At 32.3% G+C, this 22,364-nt stretch overlaps 1 protein-coding gene across 1 annotated transcript in view; it reads right to left on the minus strand.

The window, feature by feature from the left end:
* LOC127722098 (fibropellin-1-like) overlaps positions 1-21,347 on the minus strand; it is a gene marked incomplete at its 5' end in the record, with an annotated part of 34,895 nt that extends 13,548 nt beyond the window's left edge. The window contains 14 exons of the mRNA XM_052228944.1: positions 971-1,107; positions 3,166-3,307; positions 4,621-4,754; positions 5,912-6,025; positions 6,659-6,769; positions 7,727-7,840; positions 9,230-9,343; positions 9,741-9,854; positions 11,101-11,214; positions 18,090-18,203; positions 18,905-19,018; positions 20,023-20,136; positions 20,763-20,879; positions 21,290-21,347. Coding sequence (XP_052084904.1) covers positions 971-1,107; positions 3,166-3,307; positions 4,621-4,754; positions 5,912-6,025; positions 6,659-6,769; positions 7,727-7,840; positions 9,230-9,343; positions 9,741-9,854; positions 11,101-11,214; positions 18,090-18,203; positions 18,905-19,018; positions 20,023-20,136; positions 20,763-20,879; positions 21,290-21,347 — 1,611 coding nt within the window. The remainder of the gene's footprint in view (positions 1-970; positions 1,108-3,165; positions 3,308-4,620; positions 4,755-5,911; positions 6,026-6,658; positions 6,770-7,726; positions 7,841-9,229; positions 9,344-9,740; positions 9,855-11,100; positions 11,215-18,089; positions 18,204-18,904; positions 19,019-20,022; positions 20,137-20,762; positions 20,880-21,289) is intronic.
* Between the last annotated feature and the right edge of the window lie 1,017 nt (positions 21,348-22,364).

The raw sequence follows: 22,364 nt of genomic DNA on the forward strand, positions 1-22,364 counted from the left end.
TTCATTGTCGGACTATTGGGGCGTCGGACCAATGCGGTGTCGGACTATTGGGATGTCGGACTAATGAGGCATCGGACTATTGGGGTGTCGGACTAATGGGATGTCGGAATATCGGGGCTGCCCCTCTAAAACCACAAAATTAGTCGGTCGTCCTATCACTTCTACAGACTTTTATTCTCGTTGTCAGGTACATGTAGACCTTGTTGACAAAAAAAAAAAAAAAAAAAAAAAAAAAAAAAAACAACCAAAATTACAAACCGAAAGAAAAGAGTTTTTGAATAAAACATTTAAAATAACAGAAGCAAGAAAAAATATAACTCAAAGATATAGTGAGTTTGTATGAAGACATCGTACAAGTTATTACTTGTACACAGTTTTTGTAAAAGTGATAACTTGTACAATATAATAACATATACACGACAAATATAAAAAAAACCAGTCAAATTAATTCAACTTTAAGGGCAAACATTTATCGGACCCCTTAAATAACTTGTTATAAAATATATTTCTTTTCACGGGAATTTGACATTGACAAGCACTGTTTAGAACTACGAGACAAACGAAAAGTTTACTTTTTATGGAAGATTTATCTGGAAGAATTTATTAATTAGAGTTTTCTTCGAATGTGACCTACTGAATAAGACTTATAACCGGGTGTGTACTTACATAAGTAATACTACGGATACTACAAGTGCAGCATATATAATCTGAGTACCCTTCCGGTGCACATACAATCCCCCCTTCCGGTTTATGGTGTGATTCATGTTGCTCAGTCTTTGGTTTACTTCTTGTGATTTGTATATTGTTGTTTGCTTTTTTATCGTTTTAAGTTGTCCAATGGCATTGTCAGCTGTTTTTGACCAATGAATTTAAATGTCCCTTTGGTTTCTTTCGCCTACCTTACATATGATATCTCTGACGAGTTTATATATAACTAACGACATACTAAAATTCATAAAAACTGTGTAACCTGATTATATTCCCATCTAACACTTGGTGTTGGATATCCAGTTACATTGCATACCAGCCTAGCATCAGTGTAGTATTTCACGATTACTGTTGATGGTGCAGAAATAACTGGTGCAACATATGGTCTTGTGGTCTGTGCTGTTAAGATTTGCAACCCTTTTCTATTAATTGATATACATGTGCATGCAAAGGAAAACTTATTTATTTTGCTGTCTTCAATGTTAATAGTAATGTTGATAAACTAAATTTCTGAATGTCTTTGCAGCAGAGATGATATGCATCTGTCTATATTTGTTTAGTCCTTTTTTTTCATTAGATGATCCTTGTACAATAAAAAAGGGATTATAGGAATACCAAAAATATATGCTGGAAAGTACAACAGACCGAAGGCCTAATTTAATACTTGCTGCAAATTAATCCGGATCAGGGATTAACACCAACAAAAGATGCGTATTTCTGATGAACCCGACTCAAATGTTACACTTGAATCAAAACATTTAGTAGACCAATCGATTACTATATTAAAGAGGATTGAAAACTTCTAGGCAACCGTACGGCCTACAACAATGGAAGAAAAAAAAAACATACCGTATAGTCGGCTATATGAGGCAGCGACATGTAAAATTTGAAAAATATCAATTTAGGAAAAAAACTGCCTAATTTATAACAAAACAATTTACGAAAAAAAAAAAAAATAATAAAAAGATTAGACCGTTGGTGTCCTGTTTGAATTGTTTTACACTAGTCATGTTGGGGCCCTTTATAGTTTGCTGTTAGGTTTGAGCCAATGCTCCGTGTTCAAGGCCGTACTTTGACCTATAATTGTTAACTTTTTATACATTGTGGCTTGGATGGAGAGTTGTCTCATTGAGACTCATACCACATCTTCTTATTTATATGAACCAACGACAACCACTGAACAACAGCCTCCTTACTTTGGACAGGCTTATATAGAATGTAGCGGTGTTAAACTAGTCTGCTCGCACCAAATTCCCTTTTAACCTGGGACAGTGGTGTAACAATTCAACACAAGAACAAACTATAAAAATTAGTTGAAAAGGGCTGAACTCATCAGATCCGTAAAAAGCAAATTACATTTAACGAAAACACAGACCAGACGTGGCAGCGTAGCGCATCTATATATCCCACAGCACAACAGACACAAGTAAAGATCTAAGAGTACTCGCAGTTGCAAAATAGCTAGTTCAAAGCCAATAATAACTAATACAAAAATTATGTATGCTTGGTAGACATATTAGAGGAAAATTTTGAAGTGTTTTGAATGATTTTTACATTTACTGATATAATGAAAACTGAAATTGCTGAAATCATATATTTAGGCTTTATTCATTTTGTTGATAGATGAACAGGCTGATATAACTGGATATTTTAGAGTATAAAAGTCAGGTGTAATGTCATAAACATATCGAATGCGACATATTTGAACAGTAAATGGACCATATAGATTTATATATAAGAGCTATGGCCCTACAAAAAAGACGTTTTGCTAATATTAAAATCTTTGCACAGTTTATCTTTGTTGGATATTTTCTTTTGGGGGGGGGGGGGGGGGGGGGGAAGCATTGACCGATATGTAAATGCTGGTGACCAGATCTCCAAATGAGACTATTTTTCGGAGGTTTTGCAGTAGTGCACTTCAGTAAAAAAAATTGAACCCACACAAGCAAACTTTAAAAACTGAAAATACTGACAATTGACATCTGGCATTTAGTAAAAATGGTTTTACTGAAATATAAAAATTACCTTAAAGGTCATTTCATAATTAAATATTGTAAACCAACTTATTTTCGCGGATACTTTATTTCGCGTTTAGCCCTTTCTAACCTAATTCGCGGCGTTTTGATTCGGCGATTTTCAAATTTACTCGATGTAATTAAACAAGGAAAGATACAAGTTTTAAATTTTTGCGACGATTTATATTCACCTTATTTTTCTTCTCGCAAAAGTAAATCGCTCGCGAAAATTAGATGGTTTACAGTATGTTCTCAATTATATGCCTTTCAAAAGTTAATTGCTTAATATTCTTTTTTTTTTTAATTTTACATGCTAGATAGTAATTATAACGGAAGGAAATAAAACAAGTTCTAGCACCATCCGCCAAAATAGAATTAATAATAAACACATTGTTGCTTCTTAATGCCATCATACGGCAGTGGCAAATTGTTTAAAACTTACAAGTAACAATAACGCTGACAGCTTTTATGTCGGTCCCGACACGGTTTTTAGCTGTACATGTATAATAACCTTTATCTGATATTGTTACATTTTCAATAACCAGGAAGTGTCCTATCTGTCTAACGTTTGGCTGGAACTTGGCCTGAAATGTCACATTGATTTAGTCGTTTGGTTCAAACAAATCATCTAACAACAAAACATATGTAATCACAACTATTATCAATTATAAATTACTATAGAAATAAGAAGATGTGGTATGGTTGCCGATGAGACAACTATCAGTTTAAGTTCTAAAAAAAGTCATTTTTATCTTAAAATTAGTTTAAATGACTTAATCGAAAGTTCCCATCGTTAATCCTCAAATGTTTTCTTATTGTTAATGTAATGCTTTGAAATATGCATCATGAAGGAAATTGATAATTTTCAGTAATTTTTGTCTGAAATTCAGATCTGTTGTTTTAAATGGGATATTAGCTTTCGTTTATCGTCTTGTCCTGTCTGTATGCATTCTGGTAAAGTGTGTTTTGTTTAACTTACGTTTGACACCACAGCCTATTTCATTGGTGGATGTCAATGTCTCTGGTTTAGGGATGAATGGCGTTTCAACCGGTTTAAAACGCTTTACAGCTGCTGACTTTCTAAGTCGAAATACCGAATTTAGGTATATTCTGTTCACAAATTAATTATATAAGGAACTGATAATATGCGTATAGATTGGTGAACATACTCACGAACAGAATTAGAAGTATTCAATGACAATGACATGATTATTATTTCTATCAAAAATATTCTTAACACTAGACTATACATTTTGGTGTATTGTAAACGAAACAAAAAAAGTGCTAGTAGAAACACAACTCTTTGATGCATTTTCATTGAAAAGACATCAAACAATCAGACATTTTTAGAATTGAGACCAATCGTGCTCAGATTTTGACAACTTAATTTGATATGCATTCAAAATATTTCTTGAAAATTTAAGAGCTTTTTTCATTTTCATATTTAAAGGTTTACAAACTGGACATTCATAGCTAAATGTTTTATATTCACTTTGGATGGAAAATTTCCACCTTATTTATGATTAAAACCATATAGCAGAGACGACTATGAACGATTAATGTATCTTTACAATTTTCCTTTGCATTTGGTCTTGTGTGATTACATTTTGATAAGAAGGACTTTTTAATATGACCCCAAGGGAACTATTCGCACTATGAACTAAAAAAGTCAATAAAACCAAACTGTTCAAGTAGCCCAATGGTAAAAAAATGCATTCAAAGAAGATGTTTGTCTTGCTATAAAAAAAAGGGGACAGCAGGTGGTTTAGAGCATGATGTTTGCGTTTTTATAGGTACTCAGTATATATATTACAGATATCATTTTCATCAGAATAGAAACATGTATTTCTTCTCGAATTATATTGATATACTAATCTTACTATAGCTGGCATCTTACATCAATTTCCTCCCAAGTAACTACAGGTGCAGGAATACCTTCAGCAAAACATGCAATTTTTAAAACAGGGGTGCCTTCAATAACAGTCTTCTCCGATATCAAGTTTATTTTTGGAGTTTCGGGTACCGTTGTCCCTGAAAAAATACATTTGATTCAAGTTGTCAACATGAAAACAATCAATTAGACCATAGAGTCAGCTAACAGGTTTAAGGTAAATAAAGCTTTATAAAAATAAGGATAAGTGGTATGATTGCCAATGAGACAACTATCCATCAAAGTTCAAATGAAGTGCATCTAAGCATCCGTAGAACTTGTTAGCTCTCCTCAACTGCATATTCACTGTCTGGGTTTGTATTCAGTGGTAGCCGTTAAGTCTATTGTTTTCTTTAAAAAGCATATAAAACAGACAGCAACAAATGGCAATCACTAATACAATCCATGACCGTGAATATGCAGATCGCCCTCGGTAGCACTGCTTATGATTTGTTTACGGCTGCTTTACACCCAGTAACAATTATAATATCATTTTCTATTCCATACATGAAGTCTAATTAAAAAGTCATTGAATTTTGAGAATGGTAATTTTCAATTACGATCCCTATTTTGAGAATATAACTCATAGTGTGTGAAATAGTAATAACATGAAGAAATAGAGACGGGTATACAAATTGAAATATGATTTAAAAAAATGTTCAAAATCCATAGGATAATAAAGAAACCCACCGATCGATCTGAGTTGATATATTAAAAAGTACAATAACTAAAATACCTAACTCCGAGGAAATTCAAAACAGAAAGTCCGTAATCAAATGGCAAAATCAAAAGCTCAAACACATCAAACGAATGGATAACTACTGTCATATTCCTGACTTGGTACAGGCATTTTTTTATGTAGAAAATGGTGGATTAAACCTGGTTTTATAGCTAGCTAAACCTCTCACTTGTATGACAGTCGCATAAAATTCCATTATATTGACAACGATGTGTGAACAAAACAAACAGACATAATAGGTAAAAATGTCAAAAATAGGGGTACAGCAGTCAACATTGTGTTATAATCTTAATCATTAAAAAACAAACAAATATGAAACAAAGAAACACAAAAAGGCATATAGACAAAGCACATTAGCAAAAATGAAAGACAAGAATACAAAAAATATTACCATAGCACAATAACACAATGACGGGATGTAGAAGTACAGAGCCACGTCATATGTAACAACGAAACACAAAAAGGTATACAGACAAAGCACATTAGCAAAAATGAAAGACAAGAATACAAAACACCAACCTAATTCACAGTTTTTACCGGAGTCTCCTGCAAGGCATTCGCATGTGTATCCATTAAACTGATCAACACAGGTGGCACCATTCTGACATGGATGAGAAGCACATTCGTCAATTTCTAGTAAGAAGAAATAAGCAAACTATCAATAAGTAACTTTTAGTATGTTCATAATGCCAATGTTGAATATTAATTTTAGAAAGAAAACAATATAAGTAAACTAATCAACAACATATGCAATGGAAAATTTTTAAGTGCTACGAATTTACATTCTACAGAAAGATTTAAAACGGACTGTCAATATCAAAGTCATTTTATCCGCACCTTTCTTGCGTTTTAACTGTTACTTCAACCGACTTTTCTATAAATGTCGATGTGATTAGAATATATTGGGACAACACTGTTTCTCTCATCATGCAAAATTTGATTTATTATTTTTCTTTTCCAACATATTTTTCATAAAAAATATAGTTAAGCTTTAGATTTTATGCATTCCGAACGCGAAAAGGTCTTTAGTTGAGATCGTTCAAGCTAAAAACTATGTACCAAAACTTACACAAGAATAAATCAAAATTCAATAAGCAGTGCACGTGTAAGTCGATTTGGTTCTGATATTCATTTTAGACCATTCAACAATTATGTTATACTATAGATACCACACACGAATGTGTGTTGAACGCAAAAACTAACTCGTTATATTTGTATACATGAGCTATATTCCTAAGTTTGATTTACGTTTAATATGAATAATACCTTTCTCACAGTTAACACCATGAAATCCATCTTTACAGGAACAGGTATAGCCATTGATTCCATCATGACACGTACCGTATTGACAAGGATTACTTACACATTCGTCAATATCTATAAATAGAATAACACTTATTGTAAAGTAACTAATGGTTTTCAGCAGTGATTTTTTGAGACAGTGTTAGTTTGTGACCATATCTTTCACAACAAGTTGGCAACTGAATGTTCAATCGCTAGTTGAGTGTTTTATTTTAACGCGAGTAAATCACTCTTTTTGGCAATATTGTATTTCAAAACATATACAGTCTGATTAATGTACGAGGGTTTACAGAAAAGTGAATAACGAATGAAAAATATACAGAATAGAGAAACATAATATTAATAAAAAGATGTGGTATGAGTGCCAATCATACTTCATAACATACATATTAAAGAAAATAATACAATTGAAAGCTAACATATACAGAATAGTGAACTATTTGCAATCGAAAAAAAAAGAGTAGTGAAAAATGGTCTTATGATGAAAACAACATGAGGATCTCATAGTCTTATTCACCTTTAAACATAATTAACATGCCTGTTTTGACGTAATATTGAAATCTATTTAACACATTTATTATGTATGAGGTTATGTACAATGAGGACTTTGCGACGCTTATTCATCATAGACCAAACAAATATTTAACTGTTAGCAGCTACATGACATCGGTCGGCCTTAAGCAATGAAACAAACCCGTTCCGTAACACATGCAATAGCAGGCTATGGGATAACAAAATGTAAAGCATTTCAAAGAAGAAAATAAATGATTTGATTCAAAAGCAATAAACGTAATACAGGAGCCAACGGCACCCACTAGAGTACAGAATCAGAGCTTTGGAAAGGCACATCTAGAATGTGACGGTTTGAAGCAGTTATATTACCGAAACAGTAACATTAAAGTATAAGTCTTCATACTTAGCGAACCTGGATAAAGATAAACATCATGAAGATTGATTTTTTATCAATCATATAAGTGTTTTAAATATTCTGCTCACTTCAACGAAAAATCACATTTCATATAAAATACGTACTCTTTTCACAGTGCACACCGACAAAGCCAGCCTGACACCTACATGTGTATTTATTTACTCCATCATTGCATACACCTCTGTGTTGACACGGATTGCTACTGCACTCATTTATATCTGAATATAGAAATTAGGAAGTGAAACGTTTTGAGAAATCATAGACTAACATAGATGGGCATGTTTTAGGGCTGTTTACGATGTTTTCACAGTAGATGTGTTAGATGTGTACTGATTGATACTTCTGATTGAATCTGGGACGGCATGATTTGATAAGAAGTAATCAGTTCCTGCTGCTTTTAGCATGTTTAACACTTTGTTCTAATGTTGAGCTGTTACAACACTGTATTATGTGTGTGCCTGTTCAAAGTCAGATGACCTGATTTTTTATTGACAACATGTTTGTTACTTTCAAGTGACGTGTACTCTACAGACAAACGACTTCCTATAGAAACCAACCGTAATCGCCTTGTCGACTTTTTTTTATTCTTATACTCGGCCTTCATAGAACAGCTTTTCAGAAAAGAAAAACAAATTATGTTCCGCTATATAAAAAAATGAATAACGCATGTATTCCATCGAGCCTCATCAAGGTACCACAAATACAATTAAGCTGGTGTTATCTTGACTTACATCTAAATTCATATCGTCACTTCCATATAGGACGTTTACCAAATATCAACCTAAACAAGCAATAAAACCTTTAAACATTTCTGACTGAACACAATTTATGGTCCTAACACAGCTCAGTGTGTTAAAACATGCCTAAGTAAACCATTTCGAATTGAAACAATACATGGCAAACAAAGACGTCGAGAAACTGGTTAATTGGAAACACACACAGGTAAATAGTAAATTAGTCAGCTATGGTTATGCATCTTTCGAGTCACCAACACTTTAAGTAAATAGCTTTAACCCAAATTCTACGTAAGTGTCTGCACATCTTTTTATTTTTATTGTGTTTCAATGGTAAGAGAAAACCAAGCTTATACATTCGTACATAACGTATTTCTGATGTTTGTGACACAATAAATAACAATGACTGACTAATTAAAGAGATACAAATGTCAGAACATGTACTTATGACGTCTCTGAGGTAATCTTGAACAAGACATGGATTTGATAGAAGAACACAACTTTGTGGCTGGATTTAAATTTGATTCTTGCATATAAAGCATAAATAATTGAAGTAGATATGGAAGTAAAATGGAATATATACATATTCCATTTGCTAATTTTCATGCTTACTTCAAATAGAATTAAAGTTAGCTGATGATTTTAAATTTTATTGACTAGCATTATGCATTGTTTGATCAGTTGTTAAAAAATTACAATTTTATTTTGATGTTCTACTTAAACATAACTGTATTTTCATACAACTTAGTGAGCAACCTATTAGTTGTTTTGATTGTACAATAACACTTTTGTTTATTTATGTATTTATTTAAAAAAAAAAACACAATGACTGTGTGATTGAAATAAAGTAATTGTTGAAAAAAACATTGATACCTGTTTCACAATTGACACCAGCATATCCACTCGCACAGCTACATGTGTACTTATTCACTCCGTCACGACAAACACCACCATGTTTACATGGACGACGAGCACAATCATTTATATCTGTAAGAATAAAGGCAAACCAACTGTCACTGACACTCCTTGCGATTCCCATGTTTGTCGTTTCATATCATGGTCTAAAATATGTTTATAATAAATAAAATTTAGAAATTTCAATTGTTTGAAGTTTTTACATTCTGTCGTGTTTTTTTTTTTAATTCGGATTTATCAAATTGTTTTCCTTCCATATGTATACTTATGGGGAGTCAGTCTATTATTTAAAAGTCAATACAAATGTAACGAAATATGTTTTCTTTTTTTCAAGAGTGTCAAACCAGAATGACCAAATCCATTAAGAACTTGTTACAAACGTTGAAAAGTTGAAAGTAGATAAAACATATTTGATATCTATTTTTCTCCTGAAAGCTTTAATTGTAGTATATAATAAATAATAACATACTTGTTTCACATCTTGTTCCAGCATAACCTCGTCGACATGTGCAGGTGTACTTATTTAAACCGTCATGACATGTGCCGCCATGCAGACAGGGTGTTTTGGCACAGTCATTTATGTCTACAAAACATAGTTTAAGGTACTGAACAGTTTTGCAGTATATGTCACCATATTTGGTTCTATTCAAATTTGTAATTTTCTTTTTTTGTCACTTGTGTATTCTATAAAGTAGATACAACAAATTCATTTCCAATTTCTCAACCTTTCCGTTTGTCAAACTGATGTTCTTTAACATTGATTGTAACGGTAGTGTAACTGACTGGTATCACTAGAAATACAAATATAAATGAAACAAATATACGACCCTTTCAATTATTATGACTAACTTTATTTGTGGCTGTATGTTGTATTCTAATGTATATATTTGGTGAAATTTATTATTCTCAGATTCCTCATATTTCATTGTTTACATTTTTTCACATTATATGTATTGCTGCTTATTCTGTAATACATCTTAAACATTAGAAAGAAAGCCTGAATTTACTGAAATAGAATGATAGTTGCATTAACTCCATGTACATTGACTCTATTAAGTATAGAATATTTCGTTTGAATATCTTTTTACTTAGGCATGATTCTGTTTTACATTCTTTCATTACAAACGAAATAGTATAGAAAATATATAAACTTGTTTTATAACTAAATCATTCTGTTCGAATTCTGTCTAAAATGAAATATAGATAAAAACAAAAATCAGTTGAAACAATAATCACCGCGTTGAAAATTTTTGGTTTCCTGCAAGTGTTTTCTTTCATCAAATTACTGTATATATAGGATCTGTCTTACTACTCAGATCTTAACATAAAACATGGTATTGTTGTCATTATTTATTTGAGAAGCAATGAAGACATGATCCGCATTTTTGCGCCTATCCCAAGTCAGGAGCCTCTGGTCTTCGTTAGTCTTGTATGTTCTTTTAATTTTAGTTCATTTATATGTTTTGGAGTTTAGTGTGACGGCCATTTTCACTGAACTAGTACACATTTTGTTTAGGTAGGGGCCTGCTGAAGCCCGCCTCTGGGTGCGGGATTTTCTCGCTGTGTTGAAGACCCATTGGTGGCCTTCGGCTGTTTTATGCCCTTTCGTCGGGTTGTTGTCTCTTTGACACATTCCCCATTTCCATTCTCAATTTTATGATGAATATAGAAAATATAAATACACATTCACTAAGAGACTGAAATGATAATGACGGATCAAATTTAATATAATTGTCATAACTGAATGACGGAGATAGTGCAACTGCTGTGTATATGTAATAGTTAAATATATGATACACGAAGAACCTTCGTGTTTAGCAAGGACATACCTGACTCGCAACGTGTACCAGCATACCCGAGTGGACAGGTGCATGTGTATTTATTCACACCATCATGACAGGTACCACCATGTAAGCACGGATTGCTAGTACACTCGTTTATATCTACAACATATGTAACTATTTCGTTAATTTTGGTGTGTCACATTACGGATCATGAAATTGTTTAATCTGTCCCAAGACTGGAGTAGATAGCTCGGTGATGGTCGTTACTTGTGTTTAATGTTAAAATCCATCCATTTTATCGTTTGAATTAATTCACATTTTGTAAAAGTGTAGCCTTTTACGAAATTTAAACAAGATAGACTAGACCTATTTTAATGCTTATAGAGACCTGTAGTTGTTATTAACATATTTTTATTTGGTTTTTGTTACGTTGCCAATCAGAAAATAGTCCCTTATTCTTAATGTAAAATCTATATCAGTGATGCCAGATTGTCAAAATTTAGTAGTAGTTAAAGTTGTCTGATAATTTGTTTGAAAATTTCAATCTTCTGCAAATATAAAGAATGTGCAGGGGTTTCGTTTTACATGTTACATGTTTACATTTACACAGTCCGTCCTAGAACGTTACATCTAAACGCAATACCACAGAAAAGGTTTGATGCTTCCTTTTGCCTTTATCTCCTTAATCAGTCGCTTCGTAATTCTCGTTTCGGCGTCACAATGTATAAGGAGTAGTTATCAACGACGATACAATTGGTGCGGATATGTTATCAAGCTTCAGTTTGTCAACAACAAGCCTTGTTGTCTAATGAATGTAAGAAATAAAAAAGCTATACTTAAAAGCTGGCAACATAGAAAATTAGCTTTACTAGGTACAATCAAATAAAGACTCTGGCATTGCCAAGACTGATTCATTTGTTGACTGCTCTGCCGAATTTACCTCACTCACAATTAAACGAACTGAATGGTATATTTTTTTAATTTCATTTGGAATTGTAAGACTGATAGAGTGATGCACAGTACTCTTATTGCAGCTTTTTCACAGGGAGGATTATATATGGTGCATTTGCAGTCTTTCTGTATATATCTTAAATTATCGGTAAAGAGATTTTTATCAAATTCAGACGGTAATTACCAGAATTTATTACTTACAGAACTAAAACAGTTAGGTGGTTACAGAGTCTTTACATTACAAAAGGATAAGATTACAGAAATTTCTAATTGCTTAAAAAATCCATTTTGGAAAGACAAATTGTTTGTCTACACATGGCAAAGCCTTATACAAAGTTATGTGTTACAGAAATTTTATCATTGGATATTTCAAACTTTATACCAGTATCTGATTACACTGTTTATATGAAATGGAAGTTATATGGTACACAATTTATAAAGGACATTGTAGATAGTCAAAACATTGTTAATATTTCAACAAGTAAGACAAAAACTTAATATTGATTTTTTCCTTTTTTTTATTATATATCTAACATTCCAAAATATATCAAAATATACATCAAAGATTATTGTGATTTGAACTTAGAAAATGTTGTTCCTTTTGATGCATTTTTTAAAAAGATCTTGGAAAGTTAGAAGTTGCAATTTGTATACAGAGATCTTCACTACTGTAACAACAGCCCATGAAAAGGCCGTGAAATGTCTGTGAAATATCACAGGGCCGTGAAAAACCCGTGATAATACCCCGTGACTTTTGTAAAAAAAATATTTCTGAAGGCCGTGAAAAATATTTGATGTTAGAAAAAGGCCGTAAAATTTCAATATCCCGTGAAAAGGCCGTGATAATTTGTCCTTTCATGCTTAATAAACAATATCACGGCCTTTTCACTGGTTGTTGAAACCAGTGAAAAGGCCGTGATATTTTTTCATGTCAATTTTTTCTTATCCTAATTCAGATTTTTATCATCCCATGTGATTATTGTAATATGGTCTAATTATTTCCACTCACATTTTTCTAAATATCCTATAAACTTTTCATTATAAATATATGTCTGGTTAAATATAATTATATGCAATACTACTGTACAGGACTGACTTTTAAATGGAACCATTCGAATCATTGTTATAATTAATGACTTTGTGCAAGAAAAGTATTGTGCTTCTCGTCTGTACATTATTATAAACAATGTAAACAGTAATTTTAATTGGAACCGAAACATTTAAAAACGAGAACTTCTCGTAATAACAGACTGTATCCGGATTCGTGTTTCTTTTAGAGTAATAGTAACATTTCCGCAATTTGGAAATTTGAAAGACGCCGAAGGTCGATTAATATTTACTTTATAGATGCAAGACGAGTGACAGCAAGTTTGAGGTAAGTTAAGTTATTAATATTTTATTCTTTTATGCAACATATCACCAAAATATTGATGACGTTTGTGAGCATTTCCATTGAACTGATTTTCACTGAATTTGCAGAAACAGCGCAAACATGCATGTGATATATTCACTTATATTTGAGTCTGTTGCACTTGATTCCTTTAATCATTTCGGTTAATGTTTTCTAAGACTTACAGGATACTTTAAATACGATAACGGTTTTGTTTTGTTTATGTATTTGGGGGAAAGGGGGGGGGGTCCTTTTCCCCACACTGGCAACATAAAAAAATGACATTTATGTACAGTACACTACGTAGACATAGACATAGATAATTGGAAATGATTATAATAGCAATAAGTATCTCTGAAATGGAGTTCGCTCTGATAATCAGAGGCGTAACCCCCTTTGAATGTGTCGGGAGCTATTTAAGTATTTTCTGACTTGGCCGTCGGGACACAGAGTTCAAAAGGGATTAATCAGAGGCGTAGCAGGGAAAGTATTTAATATTTGTACGCAAATGTCCTTTCTAGAAGGGTTTGTGCTGTATCATAAGAATAATTGGTATGGCAATGAGGTGTTTAAAAATAATTGGTATGGCGAATGTGCCTGCAGTAAAAGTTGCTACGTCCCTGGCCCCCTGTAAAATAAATAGCTGTGACTCATAACGGCCACTTAGTCTAGACAAGTTTGGCTTTAGCCATACATATTATTACTTCAAAGAAACATTTAAATTTTATAGTCTGTTTTAAAAGTGTCTTTAGTCTTTAAAAAAAAAAAAAAATATAAGTTGACAATACAGAACTTCGTTAACTAATGATGCCATATTGGATAGGGGGCCGATTTTCTGGAAAATGGTATGAAAATATGGGAAAACCTATGCATGTTTCCAAGTGGCTGTTCTGTTTCAATGTTTTTTTTTAGTATTTTTCATACCATTTTCACCTCCAGTATGAAAATCTGCACCCTATTAAATAGTCATTAACCGCGAAGTCCTGTATTGCATGGAATAATATTGTAGCTGTTTTAAGTACATGTACGTACATAAATGCCAAAAATAATTTGAATATATAAATAGTTTTTTTTATATACATGTATAATATATGTAATGTTTCTTTATTTATTCTAGGAATGAAGAGCAAAATGATATAGCAGTCTTTATATAAAATAGTTCAGGAATCTAGTTGGAGAGAAAAGCTTTTCATCAGTTAAAAGTATTTCCTGGGAATTAACAGGAACTTCTATAAATCTCTTTCTGGAATAGTTATTCAAAAGGGCAGTGAAGTGAAGGATAACATAAGACAAATATTGCTGAAGTGGTAAAATCAGACCCAAGAGATGTACAAAATTTCTACAATACATGTTACAGCTGACTTTAGCTACTTAATCACATTGACATTTGTGTGCTTTTATGTTTTCTTTACATAATTACTACAGTTCTATAAAAATTATTATTTTTATTCTTTGTCACAATTATTACTAAAAAAAATACAGCATTTTAATATGTTTTTTTCATAGTCTCACTTGCATTGTACTTAAATAAGTTATCTGTAGATGTTTACACTAGGTTTTCAGGCATTTCACTTCACTTGATTGAAACAGCATTTAATTTTTTTGTTAAATTATGGCCTGAAAAATACATTTAACATTTTACAGGAGTTTTCACAATCAGTGAATGGCTGTTTATCACAGTGGTACATGTACATTTCACGGTCTTTTCACAATGGGCACATTATTTATCACGACTTTTTCACGGTGTACATTTTTGTTTTTCACAGGGTTTCTACGGTCTCTTTACCCAAGTTTTCAGTTGGCACCTTTTCACGGCCTTTTCACGACAAATAAAGGCATATACTGTACTATTTCTACATTTCACGGTCTTTTTACAATGGGCACATAATGCATTATCACGACTTTTTCACGGTGTACATTTTTTTTCACAGGGTTTCTACGGTATTTTCACCCAAGTTTTCAGGTGGCACCTCTTCACGGCCTTTTCACAAACTTTTCACAGCCTTTTCACGACAGTCATTCCACGGCATTGTCACGAATAAGTTTCACGGCCCACCGTAAATAAACCGTGAAAAACACTGTGAAAATCACCGGCATTTTTACGGACATTTTCACGGCCAATCTACGGGGCATTGTTCCAGTAGTGGTTGTAGATAAAATATGCATATTCCCAAATGAGATTTTTTTGGGAGGCAGTTACAAATTCTGAAATCTTAGAATGGTCTTTGTATTTTTCTCTTCTGAAAAAATGTTTGTATGGATACATATTTAAAGAATTTTCAATATAAAGTATAACATAGAATTATAACTACAAATACATTTTTATATAAACTTAAGCAAAAGGAAACAAGTCTATGTACCTTCTGTAATAGGGGAGAGGAAACAATAGAACATTTATTTTATGATTGAAATGTTACCTCCAATTTTTGGTTGTCATTTTTAGCTCACCTGGGCCAATGGGCCAAGTTAGCTTTTCTCATCACTTGGCGTTCGTCGTCCGTTTACTTTTACAAAAATCTTCTCCTCTGAAACTACTAGGCCAAATATAACTAAGCTTGGCCACAATCATTATTGGGTTATCTAGTTTGATACATTTGCCCGATGATCCCACCTGCCAACCAACATGGCCGCCATGGCTAAACATAGAACATAGGGGTAAAATGCCAGTTTTGTCTACTATTTTTAAAACCGTTATAAATAGAGAAAATCTGACAAGGGCAGAAGTGTTCAGAATGTTGAGCTCTACCATTTGTCAATATACGTTAAAACTGTCAGACGACTTCTTATATGAGTTATTGCCCTTGAATGACAAATTTTACCTTTTTGTACATTTTTGCCTATTATTTTGAAAATAATAATAGATAAAGAGAAACTTTAAATGCAAAAATGATCAAAAAGACATGTTCTACAAAAAAGTCTGCATGGTCGAAATCATCAGTCGACTCCTTATTAGAGTTATTGCCAGTTGATGACGATTTTTACAATCTTAAAAAATTATAATAGATAGATATAAATAAGCAAAAATGACCAGCAAGAACTATAATTAAGACAATTTTGAGGAAATTGTCCGACGACTCCTTATTTGAGTTATTGCCCATTAATGACGATTTTCACTATTTTTTTTTTTTGCATTTTGCCTCATATGATTAAAATTTTAATAGATAACTAGACACTTTAAATCACAAAAAATGATCAGCAGGTCAAGATCTACTTACAAGTCAAATTTTGCTGATATAGTTAGTAGACTGTCACTCTTAATAGGAGTGATTGCCCTTAAATGAGGATTTTTTTTTGCCCTCTTTTGTGTGTTTAGCAAAAACTACAGAAGATAGAAAGAAACTAAACAGACTAAATGATCAGCTATACAAGATCTACAAAACAGAGATTTTTGTCATGAATTCTATTATCGTCCATAATGTTGGAGAGTGTTCTTTGTTGAATATGCACATAGACCAAGGTGAGCGACACAGGCTCTTTAGAGCCTCTAGTTACAGAAAATCAAATCATTTGATGAGCAATTCAGCGTCAGTAAGAAAAAAAATTGTTGGGATTTATTACTAAGAGTTTGTTTATGAATTTGTTAATTATTATAGCTAAAAACTACATCTTCACATGTAAGTTAAGAAATATAGCTCTTAGTGCAATAGGACTTTAAGAATAAAACAATACCAATCTAATGAGTTTTATATTGCAAACAAAAATAAAAGAGCAAATGCTTATGAAAGATTCTGGTCCCCACTACATACAATATTTTCGTGATTTATTATCATTTATACTTTAAATTATACTGTAGTGAGCAGTTGATATTTGAATTTTACTTTATATATAGACATGCATGCATACTAATGGTAAGATTGCAGAGACTGTGTATTAGTAGTGAGAGAAAGTGTAAATTTGAGTAGCTTTTTTTTCTTCCAATAACTATATTTTTGTATTATGAATATGAATTTAAAAAACAAAATGAGCATATTTTTCATGACTAACCCAAAAACCATAGTCAGGTGGTGATTGTAGGGGTATTGTTTAATCCTTACTACTGAAAAATAAATAAAAGATATAAAAAAAAATTAAAAAAAACTATTGGTATACAATATTTAGTGTTTTTTAAAATGCTAGGTCTTGACAAAACTTGATATGTATGTCCTCTCCCCTCGTTGTCTATAAATAGATTGGTTTTGTCATATGACAACCCTGCTCTTGATTCAAACTTCATTTTTGTTAATATTTAAATGATCTCTTTATAAGAACGTAAAGATGGTATCACGCTCTCTACATGTAAATAACCCTTGTAATAACTCTGAGGGTTTCGTAGACTGCCTGTTGCAAGGACACAAGTCTCTCTCCCTATCTGATATACATACATTTTCCAGTGGCAATCAAAATCTTCCCCATCTACATCACGGACGGTTTATATTACAAGACCTACCTAATGTATTTATTGTTTATTTGTTCTCGTTCTGATGTACATAGAATATTTGCAACTGGACATTAAGCATTGCACAATCACACACTTTATAAGAATAAAGAGCAAACCAAAATTTGTACTTCCATCTTTCATGTGTTTATGCTTGGCCTTTCGAATATTTTTTTCGTATTTCATAATTTATTTCATAACTGGACATGACAGGAATAGTATGCAACTATGTAATATGGGAGACTAAGGTGACACGAGAATAGTAAATGAATAACTTACTTGTTTGACATCTTGTTCCACCATACCCTAGTGGACAGGTACAGGTGTACTTATTTACACCGTCATGACACGTACCACCGTGCAGGCACGGGTGTGTGGCACACTCGTTTATATCTTCAAGAAATAAAAGGTTAATGGGAAAAATCACTACCAAGGTAAACAAAAGTGAGTTCACGTTGGAAAGATTTACGGGAGTTAAATTGCTTGGATCCGACCATGACAAATGCCCACGGGCCAACAGCAGCACAACCGAGAACCCCCTTTGACAAAAGCCTCCCAGCAAAAAATGTGGGTGTGCTATCATGTGATTACATATTTGAATGGCTTATTAGATATTACTTGTAAGCCGTATCATTCAATGAAAGGAAAATATAAGTATATTCATGTTTTTGATTCGATTTTGTTCTGTTCGAGTTCAGTTATCGGTCATGATTATCTATTAAGTGTTTTATAATTATTGAAGTTTTTCGAAATAATTGAATTTTCCAGCACAGAAATATATTACCGTACATAAAACTGTATTTGACAAAGACTTTTTTAACTTGTTTTATTCGAGCGTCACTGGTGAGTCTTTGGTATACAAAACGTGCGTCTGGCGTAACAATGAATACGCCTGGTATATATGACGAGTTTTTCACATAATTGGTATCGTTCCCTGAGTTAAATTGATAATTTTTACTAAATTGGCATTAGGCATTGTCATTCTGTGTGGTTTTATAGGGCAGTGTGTAATATTACCATTTATTATACCTGATATATTCTAATTAAATATTTGTTAGTCTGTACATTTTAGAAATGAATAGTTATCAACTCACTTGTCTCGCAACGATGTCCAGCAAATCCAGCCTGACAGTTACATGTGTATGCATTTATCCCATCATGGCAATGCCCGTGGTTTAGACATGGTCGACTTGCACATTCGTTTATGTCTAAAAATTTACATAAATTGCATTAACTATGAAAATTAAGTCGACCAAGACATTATCGTTACGATATTGCCTAAGTAATAAAGCCATGTTTTTTCTAAATAAGTTTAAATACAATTTTCAGCTTTCCGTAATTTAGATTTTTCCTTCTTTTTATGGTTGAAAAAAAAATATAACCATTACAGTAGTATAAATAGTGCCTTCAGTAATTACCTAAGTTTGCTTTAAAAAAGACAATGCATGAAAGTACTATTTGTACCTTTTCTTTCGACCTTTCAATTGGTTTTCTAGCATGATTTGAAAAATGCAAGACTAGAGAAATATGTGTACTTTGGTGGCCTTTTTTTGCTGAGGGGAGGTAGTATGTAGTTTATTTAAATAATACCAACTTTGTCTTCACAACTTAGATAATCACGACAATAGGAAAAGTCATATCTAGCATTAAATAACGCCGATATTTGTCAATTCGCCGTTTAAGAATCTAAGTTATAGTGGGTAATGTCATTGTTCGTACCCCAAAATGTAAATTACATCACGTTTTTTGGTTTGTTCTAATTGTTTAGGGAGCTGTATACCATAAACGACTTTATGGTGTACGCTTTTGAAATATTACCCAGGATTCATTAGATTCTAAAATTGCGAATTATTGTACTGGTAAATTTTATTTACCTTTTCTGTCTTGCCAATTTCAAACATTTTTTTTAAATCTTAAAATATTTTGAATGCAGGGACAATAAATGTAGAATTATCATGTTTGTAAGTTCATACACTTACATATATACTTCGTCACCTACACAATCATTCTAAAAAAAACTGCATAATGATCACTGTCTTACGGTTACAAAAAGTTATATGTTTATTCATAAAATTATGATTTACGTGGGTCCAATTTACATCACTTTATCAAAAAGCAGCAACATATTGTATTATACTCCACCATATGAGTATAATAACAGAACATTTCTTCATCATATATCTGTAATGTAGTACGTGTAGTATGTGTTTACTTGTTTGACATACTGTTCCAGTATATCCCTTTCTACATGAGCAAGTGTATCCATTAGCTTTATCATGACAGGTACCACCATGCTGACAAGGATTACTATGGCATTCGTCAATATCTATTTTTGTATATAAACAGTAATATCATTATATACTATTATGAGATTGTTGGACATATTCGGGCAAAGTTTGTTAGCAGTAGCGTTATATAGCAAAACAATTCGTCCAAGAACCATACATAGGGAGTGTCATTAACTTGCATTGAGCTCTGTAGTCAATATCTTAATATCAATTTGAGATCAGAACCACTATTTTTTTGTAAAATGTAGTATGTGTGACCTACGTAATGCTAAATAATAAATTTTGTACCATTACCCAGTTCGTACACATATGATGAAAATGCTTGACATTTTGCATAAAAGGGAATTCAAATGCGTTTGAAATGTTTTAAATAAAACAATTTTCGACAACAAAATGTATAGTATCGATGTAATTACATGTGTACGGACAGACAACAATAGTCCTTGCGTACATTTTCGACCATCGACTTAATTTTATTTTGTTCAATACTTATGATAAATATTATGCAATAAAACCATGGATCACTTTACAAAATGATGACTGAACATTTGTTTAAATTTATCATTTCAAGATCTAATAAAAACAAAAGTCATAGTTCTCTGAGCAAGCACACATAGTTTATCTTCTCGCACATATCACACGTCAAATAGCTGTAAATACATACTTTTTTCGCAACAGTCTCCAGTATAACCCCCATTACAGGTACAGAATCCAATATCTCCAAACAGTATTGATGCAAATTTGCCATGTTTAGTACAAGTTGAATGCGAGCGACATATTGCTGAAAGTACAGCATGCATAAACCAAAAAAGTGCATGATTAAACTTCTAAAGAGTGTATTTGATTTTTGTATCTTTTTCCTACGATAAGAAAAACAGATATCATATTCTTCTTATTTGTTGACATATCTTCCTTATCTTGTTAGACCAAATGATAATACACGTTACCTGACCATATTCAAGGAAACATTCAGTTTTGTACGTTTTCTTCTATTCAATTAATGAGCATCAGAACGGTTAATTAATGCAGTGTATAATTGTAACATACACACAAAATCAATAATTTGTATACTGGTACACAATCGCATTTCATTAAACTGTATTATGTTTATATTGCATATGTTGAAAGGTAAAGTTTGTTTCACAACTACACCACATTGTTTTATATTACTTGCTCTAACTACATACTTACGTTTATTTGCAGCTTCCACACATGTGAGGAGTAATATGCCACCTATAAAAATATTCGAAGATTTTGATTATTTATATTTTATAGATTTTAAATTTTTTGTAAAGAAAATATTACCATTGAAATTCGGTTTAACACTTTACTAGCATATACCTGTAATATGTTATGAAGTTAATAGTTGAAACAATGCAGGTGTAATGAGATGATTATGAAACACTTTAGATGGATGTTCAAACTCCAGTACCAACTATTGTAAAGATTTAAATGACACTTAAATATGTTTTGGAAATAATTACTCTTAAGGTTATTAGTTTAGTACAAGGAGTCGTATTCTTATCCTTTTCTTGACCTGTTGATTATTTTTATTTAATCAACATATGGCTCGTTTGATCTCAGTTCTTCATTGGTCAAAATTCGATTATGACGTAAAAATATCTTGCTTTCCTCTGAAGATCCTATTGTGACGTCATGAAAAAAGGCGACCATGCCTGATGACGTCACATAAAAAGAACACATCTTTTTGCAGATCAGTTGAAAAGAAGGAATAAAATTGCCTGCATATCGGCTAATCATCATTAGAGAAACAGATTCCACCACCACATTTCGTGCAATACAATATTTATCAACTCTCGGCAGTTAAATTTAAAATTTTTAAACGCTTGGCGTGCCTCGCGTTTTAAATTTGAAAATTTAACTGTATCGAGTGGATAAATATCGTATCACACTCGATGCAGTGGTAGAATCTTTAATCTCAATCAGACCATGCAATGAAATACACTTCATTATATGTAAGACACAATTGTCACCTTATTATGACAGGTGTCTTTTATTTAATTCATAAAATACCATCCTGCTTCTATCAGATCGGGTACAATCCTTTACATGGATATGCATAATTTGGTTTTATTATTTTCCCACCAATACTATCCGCCCCTTTCAGAGGTCGGTTCAATGCCTTATATGGATATGCATCATTTGGCACTATAATGTTCCCGCCAATATCATTATTTCTTTACAATTAACCAATTTTGGTTTACCATTGGTCATTTACCAATCCATTTAAATGCATGACAGTCCA

Source organism: Mytilus californianus, unplaced genomic scaffold (assembly GCF_021869535.1).
Source record: "Mytilus californianus isolate M0D057914Y unplaced genomic scaffold, xbMytCali1.0.p SCAF_12, whole genome shotgun sequence".
Classification (NCBI taxonomy): domain Eukaryota; kingdom Metazoa; phylum Mollusca; class Bivalvia; order Mytilida; family Mytilidae; genus Mytilus; species Mytilus californianus.